This window comes from Periophthalmus magnuspinnatus, chromosome 20, assembly GCF_009829125.3.
Source record: "Periophthalmus magnuspinnatus isolate fPerMag1 chromosome 20, fPerMag1.2.pri, whole genome shotgun sequence".
Lineage (NCBI taxonomy): Eukaryota > Metazoa > Chordata > Actinopteri > Gobiiformes > Gobiidae > Periophthalmus > Periophthalmus magnuspinnatus.
This window is the reverse complement of record NC_047145.1, coordinates 15,484,331-15,501,250: the sequence shown is the minus strand read 5'-3', so window position 1 is coordinate 15,501,250 and position 16,920 is coordinate 15,484,331. Positions and strand designations below refer to the sequence as shown.

Here is a 16,920-nt window from a genome sequence, read left to right as displayed (position 1 = left end):
TAATGCAATCGGCACAGCATTTACCCAGTGTCAAGAGGGTTGATGGTTCAGCTCCTGCTTCTACCAGGGCATATTGTAATTCAGTCCTTGGGCAATAATTTTAATTTCAAATGTCACAGCACTATCATAAATTATACTTTTTTTTTTAATCGACACTATCTAACTTGTCAACCACCTGACGTGTAACTTCATCTGGTGATGTCATCTGCTTGTATCCATGGATAAAGATAGTTTTAATGCCGCACATTCCGGGCAGATCCTCTATCATAAAAGTGACACAGTTCACCTTTGATCTAATAGAAAAAACCTTGTAACAAAAAATATAGATATTTGATATTCATCCAAGCATTTGAGTTTGAAGGTTAGGTAAGGTGCAGGGGTGTCGGCGTGGGGGTGTAAAGGGTAGTGTTTACCCAGGGCCCAGTGCAGGGAGGGGCCCCTCATAAAGTGAAATGCATACAACATGTCGTGTGTACCCAGGGCCCAGAATTTGGAGCTATACCCAAGTGAACATACTTTGGAAAGGAAGGAAGGATATAAAAAAAGTAGTAATATTTTCAACATTTAAAATCTTAAGTTAGTAGCGTAACTCACTCACATTTGTGTCCAGGTGCAGGGAGAGCGGTGCTGTCGGGCCGCTGTCACACGTGTTGATGCACATTTGGAGAAAGTAAAATTTGGAGAGCTCGCACCTGGCAGACTTAGCTATTTCATGCCACGCTGCAATGCCAAAGCACTCGAGCGGTGCCATGCTAAACCCCTGTCTCTGATGTGCAGAGTCAAAACACCAGCATACAACTGTATACACATTCATATACTTTTGACAGCGCTGTAATGTGTTTGCTTGTGTCATGGCTGAGTGTGTATCTATCTACAAAGTTTTTCTGAAGTGTATGTGATCCTTTTATTAGTAAGCAGTTCATATTTCACTCTTTTCTTAAACGTACTAGCTCCTGGTTGAGGTTAAAATGTATATTTTTGACATTCTGGATTTAAAAAACATTAACAATGCTAATCACAACTACTAATTGTTCCGACGTGTCAAGCTAACGCGAATGCTGACACTAGTTTAGAGACCACTAACTAGTAGAAAAATGCATACATACTTAATTACATCCTTGTTTGTAAGGTATATTTTGCTTAAATATCCATGTATTTGAGTTTTATTGTCAGGGAATCAGGAAGTGCGCTCGATTAGCATGCTAGCTGTTGCATTACTACGATGGCAAAGCTCTGCCCTGGTTTCTGAAAGTTGTGAAAAGCTCTTATAAACTCATCAGAGTGAATAATTAGGACGCTCCAAATGCATAAGGTAAGTGAGGAATAACTGTGGACCATTGCAGACAGTTTAAAATGAATTAGTTGTGTTTTCCATGTTTTTAAGACAATAAAAAACAGGTACAGAGACATTAAGAGGAGAGAACATCTCGAAAACATTGTCCAGATGATGACAATAAATGTTTAAAAATACTAATAGCTGAATACCAATTACTAATTTCTATGTGTTCCCTATTGTTTTGAGCTAAACCTCTCTTAAATGTTACTGGCCCTAGTCACAGCTTGTATTGCAGTATCTTATTAAAAACTCCAGCGTGCATCTCAGCTGTACTCCACACTGTGTCATCGGTGACACACTACATCTCAATCTGTGGACAGCTGATTGGATTTACTCAAAAACTTGGGCCAGAGAATACTCCATGCTGGGAGTAAAATTGACTTAGGCCTGTATTCAGAGGCAGACATGAAGGGCATCCAGTCTTATCACACTCTCTCCCATGTCTCTTGCCGCACCAATCCGTTCCATGTGTTCCTCTGTACATGTGGAGTCAACATCGGCCCGGGACAGAGAGCCAAGGGGAGGCGCTGTGGAGGTCCGATCGCTGGCCAGCATTTTTACGGCTTTGGATTCAGTTCGTATTGTTCTGCCGATGAAAGAAGAGAGCGGGAGATAGCTTCCAGAATGCAATGCAAATAGAGATGTAGCGCATGTCAAAGCCTAATTGTGTTGCAATGCACCAATTTCCATAACAAGTACAAATGTGTTTAAAAGTCAAGCATAAATATTTGATCACGTTACATATGAAATTTATTTGATAAGGCCAAAGAACATTTATGGAGGTGGGAGACTAGGGGGTGAGTGTAATTTCATTCCCACTGCATCCTCACCGGGGAGCTGCTCCAAAGACCAACGGCACAACACAAGGCTTTATTGGATTTGGGAACTCCCCCTCTCCCGCGCCCCTCTCCCCCTCATCAAGTGTCCCAGTATGGAATGTCTGCATTATTACAGTGCTGACAAAGATTGATGCTTCCCCAAACCATCTGCACATGCAACAATCCTAAACTTGAATGAACTTAATTGCCAAAAAGGCATAAGAGAAGCATAAGAAAAAAACTTTTGTTGTCAAGTGGAATAGACAGAAATGATGGCTGTTACTTTGTATGTTGGAGCAAACATATGTTTTGTAAAAGAGGAGTTCTCTAATGAAGGATTGGGTTTTCCATCAGCAAAGTGTCAGGAGTGAGTGATTTATTGGAGCGCCGCACGTGGCCATGGGGCTGGGGTGAGTTTGAGAAGAAGTGCTTTGTGAACTGTATGCATAGTCTTCAACAGAATTTTTGCTTTGGGGTCAACAAACTATAATCGTCAGCGTGAGGTTGGCAGAGAAGCAAAAAATGAAAGTTCTGAGTGGTTGGATCACCTGTCAGATTTATATTTTGATATAACTTTGTGCAAAAAATTAAGTTTTCAAGTAATGATCATCTCGCTTTTTCACTGTAAAAAGTTTTGAAACATGTCTATGGGTTTCAGAATGATGAGAAAATGGTGCTGTTTCCGTAGCGATTAACAATTTAAAACAAGTACTTTACCCTTTGATCGGAAAGTCCTCAAAATTTTGCATATACGAGGAAGCCAAAAACCCATGAATACCTTGATAAACATTGACAAGTTGTTGAGTGAGCCCAAAAAAAACACACAAAAAAACTAAAAAAACATTATTTCCAGTCCCACAAAATGGTCCAATATTGAGTGTGTTCAATGCAGTACCGTTTACCCCAAATATGACTCAAGTTAGGTACATAAGTAATAGAAGTATTCTTTGTGGTGCCTGTACAATGCAGTTATTTGCGCCCTCCGCTCCAGTACGTCCTCTAATCCTACACTTGTAACGCACATAAGCAGGTGTGTGATGTGTCTCCTCCCATCACAAAAGACCCCGGCACTTCCACTGTAATCCTCCGGGATAACGTAACAGTACATCGCCATTTTGTTTAACAAGGCCCCGGATCAAAACACTAATCCTCCTTTCTCCCCATTGGTTATAATTAACTTGCCGTGCTTGATGCTTCACTATTTTAAAAGATGTGTTTCTATGGCGATGTAATCCTAATTCAATCGTGCCTTTTTTTTTTTTTTTACAAGATCACAAAGTAAACAAGAGGCGGGGTTCATGGTTTTTGTAATCACATTTATTATGGGCACTCGTACAATAACAGCCAGTTTAGATACATAGCAGAAATGATTTATACACGTTTGAGAAAATTTGAGAAAATTATGTAAAAATGCTGTATTTCTACTACTTCTATATTTCGGCTATTAATGTGTTTATGATTGTCGCCATTCATAAAGTCAAAACATCAACAGTGGATCTAACAGTGGGAGTCAGATTGCTATTTTTTAACCAATTATTCCTGAAAAGAAACTCCAAACAAGCTCGGATATGATGATTTGAAAACATGTAGATAAATGCGTATTGGACAATAAATGTTATGGTCATTAGGTTGCACCACGCTGCTGCTTATGTGTGAGGTGACACAAGTTTTAGGAGGAGTTCAGCTGTTTGTCCATTACTCGCTGACCACTGCTGTGTGCCGATGTGAGCGGGGGGCCAAAACAAACCTCAAACAAATCATGTGACTTTCAAATATCAAGTGAAAAAAAAAAAAAAAAGTTTTGGAAAATGTCAAAATAAATCGCAGGGATGTGAAAATCTCAAAAATGATGAGATGTTTTGGAATTTGATACTGTAAAAACATGTTATATTGTTTGAAAGTATGCAGTGGAGCAAAGGAGTGAATGCCAAAAACTAATACAGACAGGATGCCAATGTCCATAGAGATACATTAGCAAAAACTTAAGAAAAACAGTGGAACATCCCATTAAGCTGGTAAAGCTTTTGAATGAACGCTGAGGTTAATATATAGCGTCTTCAAATCTCCATTGGTTTAACATAAGGCAAACTGAAATTTCAAAGGTATGATGACACAATCCCACGCTATAAAGGGATAGAAAGAATTTGTACAAAAAAGCATTTATGAAATTATAGCATGCATCTGGAACTTCCATAAGTCATCTCTGTTACTCTTGAGCTATATCCTGTAAAGTATTAAAAGCATTTACAAAATACAGAGACACTTCCTATCGATGGCAGAAAATCAAAACATCTGTGGACTTTTCAATTGGTGCTTCTTTGGCCAAATGTTGAGAACTTTCATTAGATTTGCCAACCATTGAATTTTATCTTTTATTGATAAAAACTAAGTAAAAGTTGTGTTGTGTTGCCACCACTGGGCTGAGCAGTTTCATGCAGTCTGTACCCGGTGCGTTCCTGCGGCTCATTCCAAACACAGTATTCCACTTTCTTTCCCGTTTATTAAATCAACTGGAGCGACTTCTTTTTATCGTCTCAAGTGCCTTGACCTTTTCCATGAGCAAGGTTTCATTTGCCCTTTGAGGAGCAGACTTCTTTAGAGCTGTGACAGAGTGCGTGTACAGAGCAGTACATTCTGTCTTTTCCAGTGTAAATGAAATACAAGACGTCTTGATATTTGTTTGTACTTATAAGCGTTTGTTACAAATAAAAGCTTCAAAAACTCGACTTTAATTGACTTATTTCACCCTGTGTCAGTTGATTGTACATGAAGCATTACTATTGACCTTAATGTTATGTCAGTTATGTGTTATATATTTTTTTTGCTACAGCTCTAGTTGCTTTTTAAGGCATCGGGTTATATTTTCTTTGATTAAATTAGAAGTGAGTATTGTATAAATCACATTTTCACTCCCAAGCACATTTCTTTGGAAATATGCAAAATTAGAATCAAGTATAAAAATGTTTTGAAAAGAGCTGATAAAAAAAAAAAAAAATTCAACATAAGAGAAACTTGCAGGGCACTTCCCTTTTCATTCGGACTATTTAAAGAGGAGGTATTAATTTCTAACACATAACATATTTAGATCACTGTGTTTCCTTTTATTGTTTGAAAATGCTATACTTCCCAAAAACACTGTATTAACACGTTTAATAAGTTTCCGTTTTGTTTTTGTTTCTAAGACCCCCCCCCCCCCCCCACTCTCCCTTCAGATCACTATCACCACACAATTGCCTCACATTTCACTAATGAAACTACTGCACATCGCATCAGGATTGTGAAGTTGTAAGTTGTTTTGTATCATGCTTTTGTAGATGCTTGAAAAATTGCCATGGTATATATGGTTATAACATGGTAGAAAGCTCCAAAAAGTAATAATAATGCTAGTGTTTAAATGCTGCATTATCTGGCAGCCCGTGTTCAGCCTGTGGTCAGTGCTGTAGTGTAATTTGCATCGCAGGTGTAAACGGCTGCTAATGAGTGATTAATTGAAGTGGGTGGAAAAATAATCTGCAGCACACACCTGGACTAAGTGAATTCAGGCCAATCATTATCAATCAATGGTGACTGAGCAATGGGCCATTTGAAATAATGGAATATGCAGTTATGTACAGTAGAGTAATGACATTTTATTGTGAAATGAACAAGTCCAATGGATTACAGTATAAACTACAGTACTGGTTGTCACACGAGGGGATCAGTGCATCCTGTGGCACTATCATAACTGTAGTATCATGTAAACAGTCGTCCTCACTTGAATGTTACTCTGTTGTCTTTGAGAATGGTCACATCGTACTGTAAGTAGTAATAAGGGCCATCTCTCCTTAGATCTATTCTGTAATTTGGCCTGGTAGCGTGACCTTTTCTTGCCTACACAGAGATCGATACGTTTAATGTCATACTGTGGAGCATTCCAGGAAAAACAATGACATCTGCATGAGACAGCATGTGCTATAATGGGTTAGAAGTTGTGTTTTATTTACCAAGAGGCTGTTTTAAGATTGTAATGAATTCAGAGATTATATCAGATTATATGGCGCTTGCTGTCTTAGGTTCTTCTTCAAAAATTCTGAATTTGATAAAAAAATGTCCTTAAAAATGCATAGAAAGTTATGCTATTGTGAGATATGTCCCCTGTCTTTGCTGATATCTATGCACTTTATTTAATTTAATTATATTTTTAAAAACATGCACATAAAGCTTATTCTCATCCCTCATTACATTTTATACTCAAATGTAAATATAGCACTGTAACATAAAACATGAAGTTGTACAATGCCGTAATGCTGTTTGTAAAATGTGGCTCTCTTGCACACAGGTTGTAGGTTGCCAGGTCTGCCTTGGCTCAATCTGCGGTAAAAGTTGCATTTCCACCTGCATCCCGCTGGTGCAGCTGCTGAAGGAGATTCGTTGCCAGGCGAGTGGGTCTGATGGTATCCCACCCAGCACATTTTGTTTGCCAGCTTTTTACTTTTAATCACTCTCTTTCCGCACTGCCAAGGAAATTCTAAATGACTAACTGTTGAGAGACTCCAGGTAAGAACGCGTTGCATCAGACTGTATGCTTGAGTTAAGATTAAGAAAAAGAACTTTATTATACCTGGCTTCGGCTTCTTGTTATATGCAACACTTTCGAGGACTTTCTGTCATTCAAGTGACATAATATTTTTTATTGCTATGGTACCAATCTGAATTTTCATTACTGACAAACCCAGGGATATTTGCACTTGGGGCAAGTTACTGTGCAAAGTTAAAGTGAAGATTGTTTTACATTTTTGACAATTTTTATGTATCTACAGTTCAAATTAAATATTAGATTTTGAATTTGTATTGTGAGATAAAAGTGTTTAACAAGAAAATATAATGAGGATTAACAGGTGAATTTTAGATTACATTAAACCTACATTGTAAACATTGCAAGTGTGCCTTTGCAGAGGTCTGTGTTCTCATAAGTGCTTTTAGTTTTGACAGTAACACAAGAGTACACAATATAACGACACTTTAAAAAAAATAATCTATCATCTTAATATGAAGAAATAGCTTATTAAGAATGACATAAGCTTAGTAACTACTTATTTAAGGTGTCAGGGCGTTAATGGTCACGTTTTTATAGCACTTTTCCACCTTCAAAGCGCTTTACATCAAGGAACCACTCACCCATTCACACACACATTTACACAGACACTAGGGGCGAGTTGGGTTAAGTGTCTTGCCCAAGGACAAAATTACATTTTTCATATGTGGGAGCTGGAATCGCACCGCCAACCTGTGGGTCAGTGGATCTAACTGCGCAACCAGTGAAGTTTATGGGATTCGAACCACCAAGCTTCGGATCAGTGCACAAATGCTCTACCAACTGAGCTTCTGTCGCCTTTAAAGTGTAGTCACTAAGCTTAAATAATTGTTAATAAAACTTTAGTTCATTGTAAATTAAATATTTGTTCAGGTTTTGGAGGAGAACTGTATGTAATTGTACACACTCTATCTTCTGATCCTAGCATTCTTATACCCGTGCTCAAATACCACACACTGCACTTCTATGATAGCACTTTGAAAACCCACAACTACATTGAGCCATACTGCGCAGTGGACTCCGATGATGGATGCTCTATCATTACCAGAATCAAACCGAACAACAGTGAGCCAAAACAATTACAACGCGCCAAATGTTTGCTGAGAAAAAAAATGGTGTGGATATTAACATTGAGAATAGCTATAGCAATTGCACGCACAAGCCCATTCTAAGGCAGGGAATTATGAATCTGCTTTGTTTCATTGCACACATTTTGTTTTTGCTGGAGTGATTTACACATGAGAAAAAGAAAAGGGGAAAATGGAAAGTATTCCTGTTTGAAATATACGCTCTTGAAAGTCCGGGCAAGCAAAGCAACCTGTATTTATTGCTGCTTGTCACTGCAGAAGGTTTTGAAGGTCTCAGGCTTGGGCCCAACAGGAAAACAATGGTGCGTTTCAAGCCAAGCCAAAGATCAAGTGCACACGGAGAGCTCACAGGTTAGTTTTCAGTCAAATATTAGATTTTTTTTAAAATTCTATACAGTTTGAGTGCAGGTGTGAGGAGCTGCGGGTTGAAATGTAATGAGCTTTTTTTTTTTTTCTTTTTTTCAATGAACTGTTTTGTACTATGAGTTTGAGGATAACATGATAAACACTGGAGTTTTCTAATAATTTTAAATAATTTACTTTTTGGATTTTCTAAACGTAAACCAGAAATTTGAGTCATTTGAAGAGATTCTGTATTTTTTATTAATTATTTTTTTTTTATTTTTTTCTAATAGGCCTAATATTATAGCTTACCAAAATTATCCAACTTGTATTATTTTGATCAGATATTTAACCAGCATTGACTCTAGCATTGTAGGACTGAATGCAAACTGTTTCATGTGCACCTACAGTATTTTTGCATCACGTATTACACAACTGCAACGTTTAATATAACCTAATACTAATGCCCCTTTAATTAAAATGCCACATGCCACTAAACACAATTACGCGTTCATATGGTCGTGTTTTGGAGCTTATAAAAGGTGGCACGGAATGTTCAAGTGGAAGTCTGTCAGTGATTACGTTTGGCTGGACATCCTCATTGCGAAAATAATGACTCATTATGGAAGTCATCAGATCCGCAGATGTCGCCTAGCTGCTCTGTAAGCGACAAGACCTCTGCCGGTTCAACACTACATTAACGCCCCATATGCAGCGCCCTGATAGCCTGCTACAGTCAGAAACACAGCCACCAGGAGCCATTTAGAAGTCAGTTTGGGGTTAAAGAAAATCCGGCCCGTGAAAGTTACGCAGGGACTAGTATTCTTTTAAAACAGCTTAAATCAAATCTTAAAATGGGAAGAGTTGCACTTTGGGGTGACTTACCACAGTTAAAAAGCAGCAGCAGACATATATATGTAAATACAATGCTTGTTTTCATTAATAAATAAATCAAACAGAACTAAAATGTAGGCCTATGCACCCGTCTGGCCTATTTTGGAAACAGTGTTATAGATTTCCGAGCTGTTTATTAATCTAAACTTCTTTATTTGTATATTTTGTCACATGTATTGTTTATTTTAGTTGATGTTTCTGTTGTTTATTAAGTGTTTGCTGCTTTGGAAAACTGGATGTTTACGCATGGTTCTTCGTTTGTTCGTTCCATTTTAATCTCCGCAGCCTTAAAACACTTATAATTAAATTTACGCGTGAATTTGTTAGTTTTTGTTGTGGTCTCTCTGGGAGGCAGTAAAGGTGTGCAGTAGTCTCACCATGTCGCAAAGAGCTAATTGGAGTGGCCTCATTTAGCGACACGTCAAAGGGGACGCGACAACACGGTGTCAGCGCCTCCACAAATCTCCCCCTCTCCCTTCTATTCCTCTCCCCCCTGTCTCTCTCCCCCCTAGTGCTCTCTCTCTCCACTTAATAGCGTGTCACACACCATACGACTGATGCGACGTAGGTCACCGTGAGCCTATGTTTCACTATAACGAAGGCGCATCCGAGGCCAGCGAGGGGACAAACACGAGACGGATGTCCCAATCAGCCATGCGCTTAAATAGAAAGAGAGTCAGTCAAAAGCCAAAGGAGACCACGACAGAAAGAGAAAACATGATTTTTACAGTTGACGAAAATATATAAAATTGATTCAAAATATTTAATTTGGAGATTTTTTGGAGAACGTAAAGTAAAACGACAAAATAAAAGCACTGTATTAAGACGTAGTTTAAATACATACGTTTCCATTAGAATTAAAGTCAGTGTGCGTGTGTTTTTTTTTTTGTTTGTTTGGTTTTTTTTTTTCCTCTTCTTTCTACTTATTAAAAATGTTTGGAAAATAATCTCAATCTGATATGCCCAGCTCAGTTACAGCTCGTGGTCAGGTCACTTACTTTGAAGAGATTATTAATAAATGTGCGTAAAAATCAATATGTGATTGGTAGCTATGCAAATCCTCGGTGTCAGATGGATGGCTCCCATTACAGACACAAGCTGCCAATAGAAAGCTGTCATGGAGGCATATCCAGCACAAATGGCTTTCTATCGCAGAGGGTTTTTTTCTCTAGAAATGTCTACACGGCAATAAACTTGACTCGAATTTGACCTTTTTTCTGTACGGCTCTTTACGCGCAGCAGATGGACACCGTAGGATGCCATTGTGCAAGAGATTTTATAACTTGCGACTTTTGGGCGTAGCTTTTAAGTTTTATACAACTCTCCAAAACTATTATCACAAAGAAAATACACTAAGTTGTGTGTTTCTTGAAATGTAACGGTTAAAACAGACCGAGAACTTGACGATAGTCCTCACAACAGCTGGGCATCACATCAGAATCTTGGCATTGTCCGCCTAATCCATCACGGGCCACTGTGCTCTTCACCATTTTCCACGTGGCTGTGTGTGTGTTCACTAAAACTAAAATGTCGTCGCGTTTATTTGGACATCTTACATCCAAAAGCCAATCAGTTTGCCGATGTGGGAGTAAGACGTTGCCTCGAAGTCATTAAAGGAAGCGTGGAACGCGCGGCCAAAACACGCCTAGCATCTGTTTGAAGCCATTTCATCATAGGAGCATATAGAGGCGAGCTGCCATCTCCTCTGTTCGGCCTGATGTGTGATGTACGCCGCTGTCTACCTTGGTAACACAGTCGTAGGGCTCGCTTTACTGGCCACAAGTGCTGCTGATAAATATTCATGAGTGCAGCGCCTGCGCCCCACACTTCTCTCCCAGTGTTTGTCATTTCCAGACTTGAGCGTAAATACATGCTAAAGTGGGTGTTTTTGCCTCCACGCTGCTGCTACTATTTGATGTGGAATCACCGCTGCCTGAGGGCCACGAGATGCAACCTGTCTTCGACTCTTGTCTGTTGTTTTATTTATTTATTTTTTTACGGGTGTTTTATATTTCTGATGAACTAAAGCTATGCGACACAAGCGTGAAGTGCGAATTAAACGTGGAGCTGTTTGAATGAGCGTGTGTTGCCACGTTAGGCGCAGCTGCTTTTGGCCACGGACACAAGTTTGAAAGACCGTGGGAAATAAAAAAGAAGTACTTTCAGTTTTGGTGCAAACTAAGTCATATATACATTTTTCTACATTTGTTTTATACAAATATATGTTAAACTTTTTCCTGCTTCAAATGTTTGTCCTGATGGAATATTTTATTCTCATGATAATGTAGTGGTCCCTAAACATGGCAATTGTCCAACATCCAAACCAATTTTACTCCCCCACAGCCCTATATGAACACTTTCTATAAATCTTCAGATTGGTGCACGCGCGCACCGTGCACGTGTGTCTATAGCAGTGAAGCATCAGCAGTGGAAGCTCATACAGACAGTGTTAAATAGAGTCGAAAAAGTCGTTTTATTACCATCTTTCATTTATCTCCAAAAGTAATAGTCCGTGAAAAAAGAAAATACGAATACATTTCAGTGCGATTGGATAAATCATCTAAGATGGTGGCTGTTTTTATTTTAGAAAGGAAAGAGAGATACGCGCACGCACACTGCCAGGCGCACGCACACAGTATAGATCCCACGCTGGCGTGTGTACATTTCCTATTAAAATTGCCGTTTGGTCCTGGCCTCGTGCGTGTGCGTCCAGACTGACAGATCGTGCACGGCGTAAGCGTGATCAGTGGCGGCTGCTGATGTGATCTCTGCCTAATGGGGCGGTCAAGCGCGCGGCACCAGGAACAATGAAGGGGCCAACACTGACTCATTCCCCACACAAGGAAAAGATCCGCACCAAAACCAAAAACAAGATTTGAAAATTAGATTCCCTTTCAACAATTAACTAACGCCACATTTTAGGCTTTACATTGAGGAACAAGCGGCGTGATTAATCGATTTCATTTGCACGTCACTGCAGGGCAAAGTGTGGGCTGTTCATTTGGGATAAACACGAGGGGGGTGAATTTACGTATTATTACTGTCACTAAACTTTGAACGTGGTGCAACCTTTAGCATCGGACTTGCCCCCTACAACTAACATGAAATAGACACTTTTACGCACGACATGCAAAAACAAAAACAAATGTAATGCAACTTCCGTTTAGCTCTCAAAAATGAACCTCCAACGCAATGCATTCTGACATTTTTTAATCCTTTAATATAGTACGAAATGTATCCAAACATTTTATGTAAACTAAATTTAACATACGAGCGCATTTCTCCATAAATACCGATCATTTTCTAACACGGTCCTTTACATGCGGATAAATATGGAAAATTGAGCTACTTACATGGAATAATACTTCCTTTCAGACAATTGACAGAGAGTTTTGTGTTTATATTTATCACGTACATAAACAGATTGACACGGAAGTTTTCAGGCTTTCACTACACGACTTTTTATCGACATGACATAAATAACAACAAATACTGTGCTACTCAAACTGGACCTTGGACGAAAATGTTGCACTGAATAGGCTACAAAAGCACATTAATACTAATAAGAGTCGGTTAGGTCGACGTGTAGACTGTAGTAATACTGAATAATTCACATTTGGTACACAACTAGAACATTCTTTTCAAATCATCGCAATATTCTTATCTTCATTTCCATATATCTAGGGACCACATTTTTCACAAATTCCCTTAAACTGTGATATTTACAAAATAAAATATTACATTTTAACTTGGTGAAATCCGTATGTACAAAAATTGAGGCCTGGAGGCGCACAGAGCATGCGTTAGACAAGTCTTTTGCGTAAAAATAAAGGAATATGGAGGAAAAGGGGGGCTCCTTTGTCCATGCATTTCTCTGACTTAAAGATCGCGTGGGCCTCCGTGTGTTTTTCAGTCCATGTCACTGGCTTTTAAAAAAACAGTCTTTTGTTTCGAAGTGTCTCTTTCTAAAATATTTACACGTACCATTCATTGAAATTGGACGAGAGCGCGCTGTGGCTGCTCGTGTGGTGCACTGCTGACGTTGCTGGTGATATGGAGCTGCTGCTCTGGTTCTCTGTGGACGGGGAGACGATTGTGGGCGGTGTGGAGGACTCGTAGCCCGAGCTGGCCGCAGGAGAGGGCTGGGACCCCCCGTTACTCGACTCGTGGACCTGCGTAAAAGGCAAAGGCACATGTTAAACCCTAGAAATGCTGAAGACGTCTGCATAAAAGACAAAGGTTTTAGGTCATCTGAATCTTAATCTTATTTGTCGGTTCAAAGCAAAAACAGAAAGTGGGTGTCAAAGCAAATTAACTTGTCTGATTTGAAAGGAATACATTTGTAAAATCTACTAACAACACATTAATTTATGAACGTACAAATTGCATAAAAAGGCAGTCGTTAAAAAACAAAGCAATTACCTTCATGTGTTTCCGCAGGGAGCTGGGGTGTGTGTAGGATTTGTCGCACATTTTGCACAAATATGGTTTGTCCGACGTGTGCACGTGCATGTGTTTCTTGCGATCACTGCTATTTGCAAATCGTCTGTCGCAGCCATCAAACTCACACTTAAAAGGCTTCTCCCCTATAACATAAAAAGGATTTAAGGAAAACATTTTAAGCAGAAGATTTCAAATGTTATTCTCATTACACTTTTATTACTACTACTTTTCAATCAACACAAAAGTTTACGTTCGTGAAATTATTGCAAATACACAATAATAATTAGACAATCATTTTCCGTGTAAATATACTCTATAATACTTGCTATATGTTTGGGTATATATTATATTATTATACACTCAAATTAGAGATACAATTTATACAAAAATATGAATGGGATTTAAAATATTAAGTTGCCTCCAGCATTATTATAATTTATTTTATATTAAGCACTATTGTCGTTATTTTTTGAAAGCAGAAAATGACACTGCCTCACCGGTGTGTGTCCTCTTGTGGATTTTCAGGTTTTCCGAGCGCGCGAACACTTTGCCACAGCCGGGGAACGGGCACGGGAACGGCTTCTCCCCTGTGTGCACTCGGATGTGATTGACCAGTTTGTATTTGGCTTTGAAAGGTTTTCCCTCTCTGGCGCAGTCCTCCCAGAAGCAGACGTGGTTCGTTTGCTCCGGTCCCCCCACGTGCTCCACCGTTAAATGTGTGACGAGCTCGTGCATGGTGCTGAAAGTTTTGTTGCAAGACTTCTTGGGGTTACTTAGCTGCTCGGGTTCTATCCACTTACAGATGAGCTCCTGTTTGATGGGCTGCCGCATGTATCTGAAGAAGGCCCCCGCTCCGTGGTGCGCCGCGGCCATATTCATGTTCATGGGGCCATAGCCGTGCAGTTGCGTGGATGCATAGTGATCGGACCGTGGGCTGGTGACATGCCCGTACTGCTCAGCCCGTCCGTACACATCCCCCGAGAACCCCAAGCGCATCTGGCTATTGACCACGTTGGACGAGGACGCTTGCTCGTGTAGCCCGGGGAAGAGCAGGTGCCCCGCCGCCTCAGAGTGTCCATGTGGCCCGGCAAAACTTCCAGAAGCGAATAAACTGTGCTGTGGCCCAGCAGCGTCTCCAAACCCCCGATTTCTGAACAGAAAGTCCCGCGTGGAGTTAAATGTGGAGTAGGAGCCAACGTGGGTCGCGTGATGGTGGTGTCCTAACGCGGCGTAACTGGGTGCCTGGGACGAGAATGCTGTTTGTCCTGAGCCCAAGTCGTGTGAGCTGTGGTTGATTTTGAAGGCGCCCATCCCATCCGCGAACGGGTTGATCCCCAACGCCACTTCTCGCTCCGTGACTTCGCCTGTTGAGTGATGCCGCGAGGAGCCGAAAGTAGTGACTCCTATCGCGGGATACTGCGGTCCTGCGTCCAAGAGCATCTTCAGTGTCGACTCGCCCAAAACGACTGAGAGCAGAAATCAACAACTCACGCACAGATATTCTTCCTCCCCGCCCCTCTCTCTATCTCTTCAAAATCCACCGCTTTCCGTTCGGACTTGTTTCTCTTCGCGAAATCCCCCCTTTCTTGGTGCCGCGTCTTCAACTCACGCGCGCAAACATGTATACACGCGATATTGTCTTTTGCGGTTGATCTTCCTGTGGCGCAACTTTCACCTCCTCAGTAAGGCGGTGAGCTCTAGACTGATAGTCGCAATCATTCCTGCAGATAAATGAATTGAAAAGACAACACAGTCCAGCCCTGATGAATGGAAGAGGAGGGGGCGGTCACGTGAAGCAGAAGCGAGTCGTTCATTGGATGTAGCCCGTTTCCCCCCAATAACATCCACTCACCAAACAACAATCCACGAAGCAGGGCCCACGCTTCTATTGGCCTCTTTGCATCATCAATCCCAGAGATAGGAAGAGTGCTGACTGTGGATTTGGTTAAAAAGCTGAATTACAACAAAGTTAAAAGACAAGACGTTTTACGCACGCTTTACGCACAGCACTAGTAGAATGTGTAATAGGCTACATCCAATAAGCACGAGTCTACCTACACGACATGCATATTATTTTATTCTCTAAAGAAGCACATTTAATTTAAGATCTCAATTTCTGAATTTGAACTAAAGACAGCAGATTACAGTGTCTCCAGTTGTCAGGTGTAGATAGCAAATATGTAATAGACACTGTAAAAGCTGTTTACAATGGAAAAGCCAGTTAACTATAGAAGTAATGTCATCACTTTACCTTTAACCCTTTTTACTAGATGTTCCTCTGTTCTCTTTTCTTTTTCTTTTCTCTTTCTCCAAACGTGTTCATTTGTGTCTATGTGGATGGCTCACCCTAAGGGACTGTTCCATTAGTGTGTAAAGCTAAAGTGCACATTAATTAAGTAATACACATATATTATCATGCTAGAAAGGTGGATGGTGGAGCCAAAAACACTTGACATGCAGAATTGGCACTACTGGAGACTGATGGTTGTTTATGCCATTTGATTGTCTGTGTACAATGACACTGTTCCCATATATCATCTGCTCTAAATTTGTGTCCGGTTGAAACTTGAATATGTCCATCCCAGTTGTGCTTAAGTATTTTTTTTTCGCAGACCAGTGGTGCATAGCCCGTGTGTAAAACGTTGTGGGTTGTCGAAGTTATCAAGTGGGATTTGCGGCGCTCTCTGCAGGAACCTCCGGCTGCTAGAGTTCAAAGCCACATGAACAGACGTGCCATGCGAACCATTAAAATATCTGCTTGGGCCACTTTCTGGTGCGCTTTCTCTGAGCTAACTCTTCAGAGACCAAGAGTGGAAGTTTTGTTCTCAACTTAACAAGTAGACATAGGATTTGACTTACTCTATTTTCAAATTGGGAAGTTTTCAACAAGTGGAAAACGGTAAGAATTATGTCACTTAACAATATGTAACTAAGAAACCTCCTTGTGTTTTGGTGTTTTAGCTAAGTTACCCCACACAGTAATAGCACATAGCACAGGGATGGTTTTATTTGAGCTGACGTTGAGCGAGAGAATTTCAAATATGTTCCAGTAGATTTAGAATTTCTAGCTGTCACAATCAAATGTTTTTTTACATAATCTGTGTGCCATGTCATACCGTTATTTTGTTGTTGGCATTTCTCTCTTGTTGTCATCCAACTCCTTTCCTTCGCCTGACTGCAGAAATGCACGCACTACTTAAAATAGACCTGGAAAGTTTTGCATTTCGCTTTGAGCCCTGATGTCTGGTTGGTTGTCGAAGAGTAAACCCCATGCGTAAAGGCCATTTAATAAACATCTTTCGTATCAAACGTTTCCAAATATTGACTCAGCCTCGAACGTCCACGATGTGAAACTGTCACTGCAGATTGTGACGAGTCTATTAAGATTGTTGGTGTTTCACATTGGTGTTCTGAACAGTGTCACGT

General features: G+C 40.2%; 1 protein-coding gene across 2 annotated transcripts; it reads right to left on the bottom strand.

Annotated features, from left to right (window-relative positions):
* Positions 1 to 1,854: 1,854 nt before the first annotated feature.
* zic1 (zic family member 1 (odd-paired homolog, Drosophila)) lies at positions 1,855 to 15,223 on the bottom strand. 2 transcript variants are annotated; one of them, XM_055230205.1, is made up of 4 exons: positions 13,992 to 15,209; positions 13,474 to 13,637; positions 13,036 to 13,223; positions 1,855 to 1,922 (listed from the first exon to the last, which is right to left on the bottom strand). In XM_055230205.1, coding segments are annotated over exons 1-4 (1,296 nt in total). In that variant the 5' UTR covers positions 14,935 to 15,209; the 3' UTR covers positions 1,855 to 1,921. The 2 variants fall into 2 exon arrangements, with proteins under 2 accessions (XP_055086180.1, XP_055086179.1); XM_055230204.1 differs by lacking the exon at positions 1,855 to 1,922 and having other exon boundaries at positions 11,507 to 13,223; positions 13,992 to 15,223.
* Positions 15,224 to 16,920: the final 1,697 nt, after the last annotated feature.

Bases quoted from the DNA above. Each gene is read 5' to 3' on its own strand.
- zic1 (XM_055230204.1), bottom strand. From the start codon at position 14,934: ATGCTCTTGGACGCAGGACCGCAGTATCCCGCGATAGGAGTCACTACT. The intron at 13,638-13,991 runs GTGAGGCAGTGT...TTTATGTTATAG, and splicing joins CCACAAGAGGACACACACCG to GGGAGAAGCCTTTTAAGTGT. The intron at 13,224-13,473 runs GTAATTGCTTTG...CCTTTTACGCAG, and splicing joins CCCTGCGGAAACACATGAAG to GTCCACGAGTCGAGTAACGG.